General features: G+C 40.5%; 1 protein-coding gene across 1 annotated transcript in view; it reads right to left on the bottom strand.

Annotated features, from left to right (window-relative positions):
• LOC137380111 (myosin-IIIa-like) overlaps nucleotides 1–16,442 on the bottom strand; it is a 178,240-nt gene extending 161,798 nt beyond the window's left edge. Inside the window, exons 1-2 of the mRNA XM_068051773.1 lie at nucleotides 16,403–16,442; nucleotides 1,998–2,181 (exon numbers count right to left, since the gene is read on the bottom strand). Of these exons, the coding sequence (XP_067907874.1) occupies nucleotides 1,998–2,165 (168 nt within the window). The 5' untranslated portion in view covers nucleotides 2,166–2,181; nucleotides 16,403–16,442. The remainder of the gene's footprint in view (nucleotides 1–1,997; nucleotides 2,182–16,402) is intronic.
• Between the last annotated feature and the right edge of the window lie 506 nt (nucleotides 16,443–16,948).

Raw genomic sequence — 16,948 nt, 5'->3', positions numbered from 1 at the left:
AATCTGAGGAACGCAGCTTCGTTAACATATTAAGATCACTGACCCACCTCTCCAAAGCAGGTTATTCAGATGATCTCAAACCCACCCCGGTGTTACTGAATCTTGTAATGAGCATTGCCCTTTAGTTAGCTGTGATTTTTTATACACACTGCCGCTGCACAGCATTTTCTGCCCTCCCAGTAGCAATAAGCCACTCAGGAGCATAAATACCATTATATACCTCCCTGCACATGAAGTAAGGTTGGCCTAGGGACGATGAGATGGCGTTTTGGCAGTGTTGTATGAGCAGTGCAAGTCCCCCCCTACCCTCCATAGTTCTGGCAGGAGGAAGAATATTGAAGCACAAGAGTCTTAAATAAGTCTTGTCTGCAGGGTGTAGCATTAACCTGACATCAGTTTGCCTATTTATAGTTGATGGTGCCAAATTACTCCGAATGAAAGCAGTAATTGAAGATTTGTTACTGATTATTTAAGGTAATTTTATTACTGTTGTAAATCTCCTGTACTCATTAATACACTCCAGAGGACTCTCTTTAAGTTAATCAGCACCTGCTCTTTGCACATTCCCTCAAACAGCCAACTATAACAAGAACATGCCTTTCATTTGATGGCCAATCCTTCTCTCACCTCTCATCTCCCAGCTCCTGCTCTCTCTATTCTTCTTTATCTTTCCTTATTTTATTAATCCTCCAATGTTCTTTGATTGCTGTTTTGTTCCTCCAGACGTCTTTAAGATGCTTAGGAGGTAATTTTTCAGCTTTGTGTCAGCCGTGGCTCAGGTGGTAGCCCTCTCACCTTTAAGTCCCACTCCACAGACCTGAGCACAAAAATTCAAAGCTGATGCTCTAATGCAGTACTGAGGAACTGCTGCAGGGTCAGTGGTAATGTCTTTCAGATGAGATGTTGAACCAAGGCAGGTGTAAAAGATCCCACAGAACTATTTTTGAAGAAGAGCAGGGGAGCTATCCCTGGTGTCGTGACTAACGATTAACCCTCAATTGACATCATGAAAACAGATTATCTACTCATTAGCACATTGCTGTTGGTGGAAGCTTGCGGTGCGCAAACTGGCTGCCCCATTACAACAGGAACTACACTTCTAAAAATGTACTTAATTGGCTGCAAGGTGCTTTGGGGCATCCTGAGGTTGTGAAAGATGCTATATCAATGCAAGTCTTTTTTTCACTGCCTGGGTGGTAATCTGGTGGAGTGCATCACGAAACTTACAGGAATACAGGTCTTTTAGAATGTTGCAAAATGCTCAAATTTTGTAATTGTGCACATATGCCATCCTCCTCTCTCCATCCATCATGTGTTAAAATCAATACCCGTTGCATCACGTCCTACTCCAACTTTTTCTTTCCAAAGGCCTCAATACTGTGGTACACTTCACCTCCCTCAGCATTCCCTTCTTCCTACAATCTGGATGCTTTTAAACACAAACTACCTACAGTGTTCTTAATTTATCTTATGGTCTTCTTTACCTTTTTCATGGCTGGTGGTGTTCTGTATTGGTCTTTCATATAGGTTTCTCAATAAAATAAAAATTGTCATTTCAATCCCAATGTGAATCACTTTTGCATTGAGCACTTCTTTTATTGTCTTATTTTGGGCAGTATTATCCATAAATCAATGCCAAATCATTATGTCAGAGAATGACTGAAACAAATGAAAATAAATGCTAAAATGGCTTCAATCAAGGCAGGCTCTGGAGAAGTGGAATGAAAAGGAATAATGTGATATCTGGCTGTGAGCAGGTTGATCGGAAGGTTTTGTTCTTTTGTTAAGACTCAGGAACAGCACAGGCAGTAAATCCAAAAGACAATCAAGCTATCATCAGCACTCTGCTCTTTCCTGCTTGTTTTAGCTACTTTATATGTTTTTGATCAGTCATTACACAAGGATACAAAGTGATACGGATAATGCTTTGCCCAATTACATTTGAAAAGGCTTGAGTAAGATGTAAAGAAAACAGCACACCGCAAACATTTACTCACATGGATTGGGTCCAGAATCTTAACTGCAGCCTTGCTGTCATTTTTTTTGTTTAATACTTTGAAGACTTTGCCATATGTCCCTTTTCCAATGGTTTCAATAATCTCCCACGTATCTGAGGGATCAGGGAAGCTGTCAAAGATGATCGTTTTTCCAGTTAACGGGAACATCCCTAACAGCGATCTCCTAACAAACAATGGAAAAGAAATAATAAATAAAATGCATTAAGCGCAAGTTAACATTCAGATCCAACAAATAAAATCTTGTTTTGACCCAACACAACAATCTTGGATAGAAATTCAAAAGGTAATGTGATTTAAATGAGCATTCTATCCTCCTCCTGTCATCTTGTGTATAATATTTACAGAAGGCCAGGCCAGGTCAGGCTTTCTCCAAACAGCTTTGTGCTCATGACAAAAGGGCAGTTCCCATAAGCCAGCAAAGATTCCTATGATATGATACCTGTGTCCTGATCTGTGTTGAGAGTGGGATAGCATGAAATGGAATTAATAATGACCCCCTGGTTGTGGCACACAAGAGAAGACAAGGGATGCAAGAAAGACTTGCATTGACATCGTACCATTCATGACTCAGGACATCTCAAAGAATTTTATAGCCAATGAATTACTTTTGAAGTGTTGTTGTAAAGGTAGAATTTACCATTCCATCAGACAAATGAGTACAAGGGCAAAGCTAGAATCAGGTTTACTTATTGGTGGAATAATACAGAGACAATGAAGGACAGCAAGATACATTGGGGATCCGGCAATCAGAGGCTCTCAATGACAACAGCACATAATCAGGAAATACTTTCTGCCCATTATAATGAATGGAGTTAAAACCACAGGGTATGTGCTGCATTTTCCACAGATGCTTGAAGGAGAAGTATTTGCAGGGATATAGGGAAAGAGCCGGCGAGTGGGACCCAACTGCATTGCTCTTCAAATGAGCTAGCAGAGACTTGTTGGGCCAAATGGACTCCTACTGTGCTGTACTATTCTACGATTGTATGCACTGTCTAACAGGCTGAGTTGCAGGCTCACCCCATTACAGTAACTAACTTAGAAAAGAACAAGGATAACGTCAGTCCATAAAAGGTTAAAATCTCCTTAAAATATATTCCACAGGTTGATAATTTTCAGGACTTTTAGATGAAAACGTCTTTCATAGACCTTAATAATGCAATGCTTTATGGGGATGACGTGATTCCCAGTTGTTCGGATCTCTTCTTAGAAATGAAGACAAAGTAATCTTGCCCTTGATTTATGTTATGGGTATTTTTTCATGATATAGCTAAGTGCCAGCGAGGGAAAAAAACAGAATGGTTGAAATGGCTGAAATGGCTAAAATACACATACCTTAACAAAACTGTGTCTTTTCCATGAGTCCCTGTAAAACTACTGTTGCCTAGCAACCCTGGACATTGTTTAATGTTGTTGTGATTTAGATCTGACATTCTACACACCAGAATGGTGGGAAATTGTGTAGAAAGAACATGTCCTCAAATTACTATATAAATGATGTGTCCATCTGTTTGAGTTGGGCTGTCAGTGGAACATTCGGGTGCCTATCTATTCTGTTCCTGTGTGGATTATTGGTGTTGTGCTGAACACATTGAAATTTATCTCATTTTCGTATATTCAACCACTTCACCTACTTTAACCTTGGTAATTCTTTAACCTGTCTGCAAGATCTCAAAATAATCACACTCTAGAATCTCTGCTTAACTTGCGAATCCCAGAAAGAAAATGTGACTTGTTGTTGATTTTCAACATATCACGAGCAATCTATGGACATTTGCTGTGTAAACTGCAGAATTGCTGGAACTCAATTGCAGCATTGAACAGTGCAGTGAATGGAAATTTACCTCCTCATCATATAATTATCAAAAATGAAATTGTGCATGATCTAGTGATAGAATTTACTACAAGGCCCACAGCTCAACTTGGACTCTGTAGCAGTCTCCCTCACATATGGGCAACAGCAGGAATTTTCCATTCTTTGCTTTGATTCTTAGAATTTGCCAATTAATAGAATCAGGTTTACTTTTTGCAAAAACTTTTCAGACCCTATCACTTTGCTACTACAGCATTTAGTTTCCCTAGTACTTCTTTAAAAGGCTCCACCTTTAACTAAACCCAGGAGAAAAACTGTAAGGAGTGGTACATGTACTCACTATTTATATATTATTAAGCATTTTACAGAGCAAAAGGAGACCATGGCCAAAGATGCCTCTTTAAGATCTCTCCACCTAGTCCCATTGCTTTAACTTTTTTTCTTTTCCACTTTCCTTTTACAAGCTAGTTGGGGTTCTACTTCCACGCAGTTTTTAGTAGGACACATCACGTCATAGCAACCCTCTCCGGGTTATAATCTTAAATTTGTGCCCTGCAGCTTTCACTGACTGATCTGTGGACCTGGATTTTCTTGATTTTTCTTATCAAAATCGCTCATAAACCTTCACTACACTAAAGGAAAACAATTTTTCTGATCTTTCTTAATAACTAAAGCCTATCATCCCTGATATCATCATTGCAAATGTCTTGTACTCTCCCCATGACCTTAACATTTTTCCTAGCGTATGGTGCCCAAAACTGGACATAATAGTCTAATTTTGGCCTGTCCATTGCTCAGTAAAGGTTTGCCATTATCTCTTTGCTTTTACATTTCATGGCCCTATTTATTCAATCCAGGATCACATGCACTTTTTCATAACTTTATCAATTTATACTCCCACTTTTAAAGATTTATGCATTTTAAATGCTTAAGTTTCCCTGTTCCTCTTCTCATTTTAAAGCTTTACCTTTAGTGTATATCTTCTCTCCCTTTAATTACTACTAAAATTCTATCCATCAACTCAGCAGTGATGATGGGCCTTTTTATTCCTCCTAAAATGTATTAACTCACATTTCTTGGCATTAATCTTCATCCAACGTCCATCTGCCCAATCTACTAACCTAGATATGTCCTTCTTAAATAACTTATAATCTTTGTCATAATTAAACAAGCTTCCTATTTCTGTACTGTCTGAAAATGTTAATCTTGTACCTCTTGTAACGGAGTCTAGAACATTTATATATATTTAGAAGACAAATAGTCTTAACACTAACCCCTGGAGACACTTTTGTTTATATCCAACCAGTCTGAAAAACATCCATTAACCAATATTCTCTGTTTTCTATTCCTCATCTAAGCTCCTAACCATGCTATCACATTGCTTTTAAAACCATTAATCGCATCAACAATCCTTCGATGTGGCATCTTATTAAATATCTTTCAATATCTACATCCACATCCATTTCCACTGCATTTTCTTTATCAGTACACTTCATTATTTCTTTGAAGAACTATTCTATTTGTCAGACATAAGCTGCCTTTTACAAATCCATATTGCATATCCTTATCCCCTCCACCTTACCATCTCATGACCCTCTCTACTCCCATTGTCTCAGTCTCTGATCACTTCCTTTTGTTCCTCATGAAACATGACCCCCTCCTCCCTTCCAACTTACATCCCTCCACATTTGCCTCTGAAAAATTCTCTCCAAAGTCATTTTCCACTGTACTTTCAAATGTTCAAATATCTATCCTTTGGTCATTCGCTATGATACTTCTTCAGGTGTTGATAAGTTTAATCACTCCCTCAGCTCCACCTTTGATGTCCTAGTTCCCATTAAAAGCTTTACTTTCTTCCATTGTTCCTCCAGTGCGGCTCCCTCAAGTCCAAGGGGTACAAACTTAAATGTATCAGGTACACAACTCGGTTAAGAATCCATCTCCAGATCTGTTTGGACCACATCAAACACAATCAGCCCTTACACTTTTCAGCCAAAACCATTTCCACTCCAGGATCATCCTCAAATGCAAAGATAATTCCTGGCTTCTTTTGTCTACTATGAATTGTCTCTGTAAACCCCTCTCCCCTTGCTTCTCGATTTTCACCTTCAACAACAAGTGCAAACCACACAACATCCCTTCCTGGCCCCATCCTAACTGACATTGTAAATATTTCCATCTCCTCAGGTACTGTCCCTCTCCCTTCCAAAACTGCTGTTGTCAACCCTCTCCTCAAAAAGAAACACCATTCAATCTTCTGTCCTTGCAAACTTCCTCCCCATCATGAAGACTGTCTCCTTCCACCTCCAAAATGTTGCCTGTCAGAATCCCTATCTCAGCGCTACTGTTGCTTAAATCCTCATCCATGCCTTTGTTACCTCTGAACTATTCCAATAATCTCCTGTCTAGCCTTCCATTCTCCATGCTCCATAAACTCAACTCATCCCAAACTCAATGCCTCATATCCTAAATCGCACCATCCCTTCACTCTGTACATTTGATCTACATTGGCTCCCAGTCCTCCAAGGCCTCCAATTGTAAATTCCCATCTTGGGAATCCCTTCAGGACCTCACCCCTCCATATTTCTGTAACCTACTCCAGCTCGATAACCTTCTTGAAACTTTTCCTTCCTCCAACTCTGGTCTTTTGTTTTTTCCCCCATTCCCTTCACCCCACCGTTGGCAACCATGCCTTCAGCTGCCTAGGCCCTAAAATTTGGTGTTCCCTACCTAAATTTCTCCATCTCTCTCCTCCTTTAAGTCCCTCCTTAAAACTGATCTCGTTGATCAACCTTTTTATCTAATATCTGTTTTTTTGGCACTGTTTCAATTTTTGTCTGATTACATTCCTGTAAAGCTCCTTGGGATATTTTCCTATGTTAAAGATTCTCTATAAATATAAGTTGTTGTTAATTATATTGGCTTGTCTTGCATAGAGTTAGTCTTTTCATCCCATTTTGTCTTACTGAACAGAGATATTACATTGGCAACTCTCTAGTTCTTTGGCAGAACTTCCATATTCAAGTATGTTTGAAAGATTATCGCTAGAACCTCTGCTTTTGTCTCTGATTTTCTTCAGTATTCTAGGATACATGTAATTAGGGATGGGTGCCCTGACACTTTAAATTCCATCAAATATTTCCATATTTGTTCGTTAGTTATAATTATCCCACCTAATTCACTCACTAGCAAGGTGTCAGCCTTGATTCAGTTGGTAGCACTCACATCTCTGAGTCAGAAGGTCATGGGCTCAAGACCCACTCAAAATATTTGAGCCCGTAATCCAGGCTAATACTCCCTTGCTGCACTGTTGATAGTATCATTTTTCAGATAAGACATTATTTCATAGACCCCCTGGAAAGTCTATGTACTTCTGCAGACCCTAGTTTGAAAACCATTGTCCTATATTACAACAATGACAACACTTCCAAAAGTACTTCATTGATTGTGTGCGCTGCAACACATGATACTGGGAATGTAATTTAATGTTTATACATGGCAACACATCATACATGGAATGTAATTCAATGTTTATACAGTACAGACTCAGAATGTAATTTAAAATCACCAACATTAATAATTCAAAGTAGTGGCATATCAGTGCACCTTCCTCTTCTATTAACGTGTAATTGTTCACTGCACCCATTTGAGCAGTATTAACTAGCTGCTTACTTGTAGGCAGCAACATGTATGGTTTCTCACACTATCCACTTCCATCTTTGATAATATAAGGCTAGCATTAGGAACAAAAGATCAGGGTTAGAGTGATTTTATGTCAGATCAGTTGCATATTTCTGAGGCCCTCATGAAAAATGTAAAGGTCTTCAGCAAAGAAAAATAACAAGGACAAGAAACAGCACAAAGGGGCATACATATAATAGGCACTAACAGATCAAATAAAGAGGAATTTTAAGAGGAATTTCATAACACAGAGGAGAGTGAGAACATGGACTGGTTGAAGCATACACAGTTAATAAATGACAAGTGGCAATAAGTGGGCAATAAATGCTGGCCTAGCCAGTGATGCCTGCATCCCATGAATGAATAAAAAGAAAGTTAAGGATGGGGGTGGGGTTTGGTGTATACATGAGGGAGAAAGAAAGAAAGAGTAGGATATGGGACAAGATTAGAAGATGTAATCAGAATGAGAGGAGACTCAGGAGGAGTATAAACACCGGTATAGGCCAGTTGGGTGGAATGGCCTGTTTCTGTGCTATAGATACTATATAATTCTATCTGAACGCAGATCCTGAGAGCATAGCATTGACATGACCCACAGCCATGTGGTTGACTCTTAACTGCCCTCTGAAATGGCTTAGCAAGCCACTCAGTTGTTAAGGGGCAATTAGGGATGGACAACAAATGCTGGCTTTGCCAGAGACACCCACATCCCATGAAAGAATAAAAAAAGTACAAAGCTAGTCAATAATCAGTGGCTATTGAAACGTGAGTGCCATATAATTTGAAAAATATTTAAACAACAGTGCAAAGATTCTCCAACTGAAATTATTGCCAAAGGAATCAATACTTTTTTACTTATTAAGATGATTTTTAGTAAAAGAAAACACTGTTTTAAAATGCATCTATAATAAGCCTATGGTTAATACTGTCCAAATAAACAATTTACCTCAATGCCAATGTAAAGCTATAATTTACAATACAGTTAGACTAGCAAATTGTTACCACAGAACAGTAAATTTTTATTTTTGTAAGAGTTATAGAAATGAAAATAATCACTTACATATTTTAGATGCTAAATCTGTATCATAAATAATTACAAAAAGCCCCAGGAAAATTGTCCAGCTATTCTTGGTTCATTACTGTACAAGAATCTTGATGAGCTCTTGGAGGGAGGAGCTATTAACTAATCCCTAAAGTCCAAAGCAAGCAGGCAGCAGCACTGAGATCTGAACACCATGGAGCTGTGTCAAGGATTAGTGGGTATTAACGAGGACTTCAAACAGAGCCTTTCCTAATATGATTTTGATCTTCGAACACACAAACCATTTAGTTCAACTATAAATGATGCGTGAAATTCATTGCAGCACATTAAACTTAGATATACACTTGATAGAAAGGCCTAAATTATAATGCAAATGGTAACCCCATTAAAGTGAATGGGTTATAACTGATGTTACAATTGTAAAATTGAAGTCAAATTGTCTGGTAGCTGCAGAAACTTTTATTCGCCCTGATATTCCTCTGAGAGCACAACAAGAAGGCTCAGTCTCCCACACAACAGGGAAGAAAAAGGCAATGGTATCCGATGCAATGTTACCCTAAGATTCTCCAGGTTTACCCAAAAAGACAGGTTGGCCTGGTGCCAATGAGCAGGGCCATGGAAAGGAAGAGAGATGGGATTGCTCAAGCTCTCCTGTCTAAATTTCTTCGTTCATTTTCAGGGATACCAGAATGAGCTGGTCTTAGGCCTTGCAGACCAGAAGGCCTGAGGGAGCCAAACAGCAAAGCAAAGGAGGCCTTTTTGCTCATTTCTGCAGCTTTGCCATTGATCTACAATAGCAGTTTGAAGGCTGTGGTCGCCAGCATAGTTTCAGGCCTCTCAGGAGTGCATCCAGCTGTCCACACGTCATGATCCACCAAGTTCAGGCCTGGAGAGAGGCAATACACTTTGGGTGTACCTTGCCTGCTCACAGGCTAGGCAAAGTAGGCGCAAAATATCAAGAACTGAACCTGAATATCACAGTATATAACTGTCTATGTGTTTGTGGGGAGCAATTGGACATCCTCATTAGGGACAGTGTGGCCTCGATATTTACAGGGAGGCAAGGAGATGCAGGTGATGCTGAAAGCATCCAAAGAACCCAGCAATGGACATGGATGAACTTAATGGCCTGGTCACCGGGCAGGAGAAAACACTCTTGAGGACAGTTCTGGCAATCAGGAGGTGGGAGTGGGAGGTCAGAATCTGGAAAGGAGGAAATTGGGAATTGGGGGAGGTCGGAGATCAGGAGGGGTGGAGGCCGGCAATCGGGAGGACTAGGGGGAGGCTGCCGATCAGAGCTGGGGGAGGCCAAGACTTCCTTGAAGGTCTGGTACATCCAGCCTCTGGCCTCTGTTTCACTGCTGAGTTTCCCAACCCTTGGGAATCCAATCCTGCATCAGTTAACTTCAAGTTGGGCTCCCAATTACACTGTAGGAGCCCTATTTAAACATGTTAATAGGTATTCCACCACTCTATGGCAGGACTCTTGGACAGCCCAAAATCCAGCACCATAACAATAGCGGCAGCCACATACGCACAAGATTGAGATTGCATTCTACGCATTCATCGACCTTCTCCTTCTGTCAATCGGGGGTTAATATGAAGACCTCTGTTTTTGAGTGTTGTCATTTTATAGCTAAATTAGTCCCGAGAAAAAGTCTGCACTTGGTGTGGCAAAGTTCATTCTGCTGGTTTTAAAAATGTGATGTATGTTTAATACAGCAGTATTTGTTTTATTATCAGACGACCAATTAGTCATTATTTGGAGGAGAACCTAATTCACTTAGTTAATTCAGTCATGATAAAATTCTTAAGATATATGTATTATAAATCCTAATACTGCCATGGAACTAAAAGCACTGCGCATGAAGAAAGAAAAATAACTCAATAATCTAAAATACAACCTTGGAAGACATATGGTAATAATCCAAAACTAACAGTGGCACATCAAAAGTGCTGGATAAATGCAAGTTGATGTTGTCACAGAGCTAGCACCAATGGTACCCTTCTGATATTGATGTCAGAAGCAATGTGTATATCTAAATCAGCTTCACAAAGTATTTTGAGCTATGCTAAGGAGCTTATAGTTCACATTGACAGTACAGTACTTCTTATCCTTGTTCATTTCAAAGCTGAAAGTACTCTAGGTATAAAGCGTTTTTACCCAAGCTAAGGAGCATGGGTAAGATTGTCACCTTTAAAGGTTGAGAAGCTACAACAACAACAGTAACTTATATTTATATAGCACTTTAAAGTGATAATACGTCCCAAGACACTTTTCAGGAGCATTATAAAACCAAGTATGACACCGAGCTGCAAAAGGAGATATTAAGTCAGAGGATCAAAAGTTTGGTCAAAAAGATAGGTTTTAAGGAGTGTCTTAAAGGAGGAAGCTGAGGTGGAGAGGCGGAGAGGTGTCGGGTGGATATTCCAGAGCTTGGGGCCTAGGCAACTGAAGGCGTGTCCACCAATGGTTGAGTGATTGAAGTCAGGGTGCACAAGAGGCCAGAGTTAGAGGAGCGCAGATATCTTGGAAGGTTGTGAGGCTGGAGGAGATTACAGAGATAGGAAGGGGCGAAGCCATGGAGGGATTTGAAAACAAGGATGAGAATTTTAAAATCAAGGCGTTGCTTGACCAGCAGCCAGTGTGTGTGCTCAGCAAACACAGGGGTGATAGGAGTTAAGACAAAGGCAGCAGAGTTTTGGAATTAACATCAAGCTTACGGAGAGTATAATGTGGGAGACCAGACAGAGGGCATTGGAATAGTCAACCTTGATTCCCCCTCACTGTGGTTGACAGGGCCCTCAACGGTGTCCGGCCCATTTCCCGCACCTCTACCCTCACCCCTTCCCCTCCCTCCCAGAACCGCGACAGGGTTCCCCTTGTCCTCACTTTCCACCCCACCAGCCTCCACATCCAAAGGAATGTGAAGGGGACTGTCAGAGAATACAGCAGAATATAGATAGATTGGAGAGTTGGGCAGAGAAATGGCAGATGGAGTTCAATCAGGGCAAATGCGAGGTGATGCATTTTGGAAGATCCAATTCAAGAGTGAACTATACAGTAAATGGAAAAGTCCTGGGGAAAATTGATGTACAGAGAGATTTGGGTGTTCAGGTCCATTGTTCACTGAAGGTGGCAACGCAGGTCAATAGAGTGGTCAAGAAGGCATACGGCATGCTTTCCTTCATCGGACGGGGTATTGAGTACAAGGGTTGGCAGGTCGTGTTACAGTTGTATAAGACTTTGGTTCGGCCACATTTGGAATACTGCGTGCAGTTCTGGTCGCCACATTACCAAAAGGATGTAGATGCTTTGGAGAGGGTGCAGAGGAGATTCACCAGGATGTTGCCTGGTATGGAGGGCGCTAGCTATGAATAGAGGTTGAGTAGATTAGGATTATTTTCATTAGAAAGACGGAGGTTGAGGGGGGACCTGATTGAGGTGTACAAAATCATGAGAGGTATAGACAGGGTGGATAGCAAGAAGCTTTTTCCCAGAGTGGGGGATTCAATTACTAGGGGTTACGAGTTCAAAGTGAGAGGGGAAAAGTTTAGGGGGGATATGCATGGAAAGTTCTTTACGCAGAGGGTGGTGGGTGCCTGGAACGCATTACCAGCGGAGGTGGTAGACGCGGGCATGATAGCGTCTTTTAAGATGTATCTAGACAGATACATGAATGGGCAGGAAGCAAAGAGATACAGACTCTTAGAAAATAGGCGACATGTTTAGATAGAGGATCTGGATCGGCGCAGGCTTGGAGGGGCGAAGGGCCTGTTCCTGTGCAGTAATTTTCTTTGTACTTTGTTCTTTGATAGTCCGCCATTTCTGCCACCTCCAGCGTAATGCCACCACCAAACGCATCTTCCCCTCCCCTCCCCTGTCAGCATTCCAAAGGGATTGTTTACTCTGTGACATCCTGGTCCATTCCTCCATTACCCCCGACACCTCATCCCCTTCCCACGGCACCTTCCCGTGCAATCACAGGAGGTGTAATGCCTGCCCCTTTACCTCCTCTCTCCTCATTATTCAAGGCCCCTAACACTCCTTTCAGGTGAAGCAGCGATTTACTTGTACTTCTTTCAATTTAGTATACTGTATTTGCTGCTCACAATGTGATCTCCTCTAGATTGGGGAGACCAAACGCAGACTGGCTAACCATTTTGCGGAACACCTCCGCTTAGTCTGAAAACATGACCCCGAGCTTCTGGTTGCTTGCCATTTCAGCACTCCCTCTGCTTTCATGCAAACATTTCTGTCTTTCACCTGCTCCAGTGTTCCAGTGAACAACAACACAAGCTCGAGGAGCAGCACCTGATCTTTCGATTAGGTATTCTACAGCCTTGCGGACTGAACATTGAGTTCAAAAACTGCAGAGCATCACTGGCCTGTTTTTATGCTTTATTTTTTAACCATGTGCCTGTTTTTCAGGTAGTCAGAGCTGCTCATTACTCTGCTATTCAACACTCTCTCTGGACTAATGCTTTGTCTTTCACTTCAAGCATTAACACACTCTTTGCCTTTGTCCCAGGACAGCTTTGTTATTTCATTTCTCCTGCCCTCTGTCCTATCAAACAGCTTCACCTTTGTTCTCTTCCCTACCCCCTCCCCTTCATCTACTTAAAACTTCATTCTTTTGTAACCTTTGCCAGTTCTGATGACAGGTCACTGAGCTGAAATGTTAACTCTGCTTCTCTCTCCACCGATGCTGCCAGACCTGCTGAGTATTTCCAGGACTTTTTGTTTTTATTTCAGATTTCCATCATCTGCAGTATTTTGCTTTTATTATATTGGAATAGTCAAGTTGCGAGGTAATGAAGGCATGAATGAGGGTTTCAGCAGCAGATGAGCTGAGACAGGGGCGAAGTTGGGTGATGTTATCGAGGTGGAAATTTGTGATGGCACGAATATGAGTTGGAAGCTCATCTCAGAGTCAAATGTAACACCAAGGTTTTGAACAAACTGGCTTATTCTCAAATTGTTGTCAAGGAGAGGAATGGAGTCAGTAGCTACAGAACACTGTTTGGTGCAGGGACTGAAAACAATGGCTTCAGTCTTCCCAATATTTAATTGGAGAAAATTTATGCTCATCCAGTACTGGATGTTGGATAAGCTGCTTGATAATTTAGCAACAGTGGAGGAGTTGAGAGAAGTAGTGGTGAGGTAGAGCTTAGTGTCATTAGCATGCATGTGAAACGAACGCTGTGCTTTCGGATGATGTCGCCGAGGGGCAGCATGTAAACGGGAAATAGGAGGTTGCCAAGGATTGATCCTTGAGGGACACCAGAGGTAACAATGCGGGAGCAGGAAGAGAAGCCATTGCAAGTGATTCTCTGACTACGATTAGAGAGATAGGAATGGAAACAGATAAGAGCAGTCCCACCCAGCTGCACGACAGTGGAGAGGCGTTGGAGGAGGATGGTGTAATCAACCACGTCAAAGGCTGCAGGCTGGTCGAGAAGGACGAGGGGGGAAAGTTTACCTTTGTCACAGTCACATAGGATCTCATCTGTGATTTTCATAAGAGCTTTTTTCGAACTGTGGCAGGGATGGAAACTTGATTGGAGGGAATCAAACATGGACTTTTGAGAAAGATGGGAATGGATTTGGGAGAAGCTAAGACAAGAACATTCATTAAAGTGGTGAAAGATAAATACAGGGTTAGAACGAATAACAAATACAATATCTCGGCAGAAGGCATTAAAGGATGCAGTAAAACAATAAACAATTGGAGTGTTGAATGGAAGGATTATGTTTTGCTGTTGTAGGCCTGAGGCCTGCTGACACTACCTTTTGTACTTTTTTTCTGTTTTTCATTTTACTTCTGCCTTGCTTTTGCTTTGCTTTTAACTTAAAAAAAAACCTGTATTAAACCTGGAGTGAATTTTTAAAGGTTACTTCGTAGACATTGATTTAAAACTAAGTGTGATTGTACTCTGATTAAGTCAAGTAATTAATCAATTATGTAATCAATTGGCAATTAATAGTATGAACTTGTTTTTCTCCAAAAACTTTTACTTTTTGTTTTCATGATGGTCAGGCCCGGCCATGCACAGCTGTTGTTTTGTCAAAACTACTGTTTTTCTCTTCTTGAAAATAACAGTTGCTTTCTCATTGTTTAAACAGAAGTCAGTTCTTATGGTATTCGATGACCCTTGAACTACAAGCTAGGACAACGGACAACATTGCACATGGGATGGTCCACTATGGTGTGGTATCAGAAGATGGAGTTTAATTGATGGACAGTATAACCTAAGTTATGCCAGGTGAGAGACACCATCAAAGAATGTGTCAACAGTCTGAATGGTCGCGTAGTGCCTGTAAGAAGAATTTGATAAGGACTCATGGTGTCAGACTCTTGTTTTGAGAACGCCTGATGGAGGCCTCAGAAAGCTGGCATGGAGCCAGAAATTGGACTTAAAGGGACACAGCATCCAACATTCGGGGTTGCAGCCGGAATCAAGCACTAGTAAAGCACTGAAGACTACGAAGGAAGTGTCGTTGACAGAGTGACTGACCGGAGAGTCCACCCCCATGCAAGGTTCTCCGGAGACTTGGTGGTGTATGTACCAAGGGGAACACTGTACCATTTTAGGGAACTGTTGCAAACAGACTAATTTGGGCTTATAGCAGTGCAAAATAAGATTTTTTGTCTTTCTATACTCTTTTCCTTCCTTTCTTTTCAATAAAATTATCTTTCCTTTTTTATCATTAATAATTATATAATAATTACTTAATAATTGCTCAATAAATATCTGTTTTACACATTATTTGTTGTTGACTCACTCATTCCTGTTACGTCTAGAGTACAGATCCGAACCTAAGTGAGACTATGCGGCAGACTCTCATGCCCTATACTGAAGTCCAACCAACAACACTTATATACTGACTTTAATGTAGTACATATCCCAAGGGGTCTTACCTGTGTAATTATCCCACAAGTGTACATGACCCTCATTCATTGGTATTGATGGCCAGATTTTCTATATAAGCCAGTAACTTTGAGATCGGAGATCTGAGATTAGGTACAATTCAACAGTTGTTGGAGGAATAAAAGCTGTTTTTTTTCACTTTATTCCGTGGTTCATATACATAATCCAATTGATGGGTGAGTTAGTATTTAATTCACAATACTGAAGATAACTGAAGTTTATTCGAACTATATAGTGTCCTACACATTGATTAATTTAATTATTCATAGTGCTATTATGTGGCAATTACACTATCAAAACAAAAAAATTAAATTTTGTTGAATCATTTTTATCAGTTACAGCAGTGACCATGAAGAGGCAGATGAGATGCTTGTTGCAAAATAATAGTGGACTTAGATGAAACTGGACTAACTATTATGGATGCTGACTTCAAAGTTATTGTTACTGACAATTGCTTGACAGGGTCAATCTCCTCTAAGAAACAAGTGAGAGAATCTTGAGTGACTTGCCAAAACCTACCAGGGGAAGGAACAGAGGAACCATGCCCCAACAGTCTTTTTTGATACTGGTTATGTCTTGCCAACCCCTGCCCTCCCCTCATCTCCTTCTCTGCTCCAAACCCTGATATGCTCACAAATCTATATATGATGGTGATTCTGTTAATCATGTCCACATACACAAGTGCACACAGACGCTATTTTTTATAGAAGGCAAAAAATTCCCCCTTGTTCGTTGCTACAAATTGTCGCAGCGCTCAGGAGTGCCATTTTCTGACCTCTGGAGAGAATGAACATACCAATTCCCGGAATACATGCTGTCAACCAGAAACTGTACTGTTTCCATGGCAACTCATCTTTTGATTCTGGGACAATTTTTAAATAAAATGCTTTAAGAATAGCACTGAGAGGCACTTACCATTGCTTTCAGATGCCTACTCTTGATATCCTTCTGTACAGACATCCCGCAGTAGTGCACAAAAGGAAATCTAAGGAAGGCATTCTCAGGTAGGGCTCTCTGAGAACCATAATACAATTTGTTTCTGTCAAGTGCGTAGAGCAATAAGGGTTACTTTAAACGTAAAATTTGACAATCCTACTCACATCCTGACCTTGGAAAATATAAATTAGTTCATTTAAATCAATCAAGTTAATAACTCATTTTTTAGGATTATTGAAACTAAAAGTTAGCTGTCACATTTACTGACAGCATTAAAACAGAGAGAACAGTAGAGACAGAGGGTGTAGCAAAGGATTTGGAATAGGATTTAGACCAACTCAGCAACTGTCAAACTACAAATGGAATTTAACACTGAAAAATGAAATGTTTTATGCAGTGCTCAAAAATATAAAGGTCACAAGTACAAAATTAATGAGCCTGAATTATTACGGGAGATTTAGAAACAAGTGTCCTCATCACTTTCAATATCGAAACATTGTGCTGTTTAAAAAAGCTAATCAAATT

Source organism: Heterodontus francisci, chromosome 2 (assembly GCF_036365525.1).
Source record: "Heterodontus francisci isolate sHetFra1 chromosome 2, sHetFra1.hap1, whole genome shotgun sequence".
Classification (NCBI taxonomy): domain Eukaryota; kingdom Metazoa; phylum Chordata; class Chondrichthyes; order Heterodontiformes; family Heterodontidae; genus Heterodontus; species Heterodontus francisci.
Note: the sequence above shows the minus strand (reverse complement) of the source record. Positions and strands in the feature narration are given on the sequence as shown.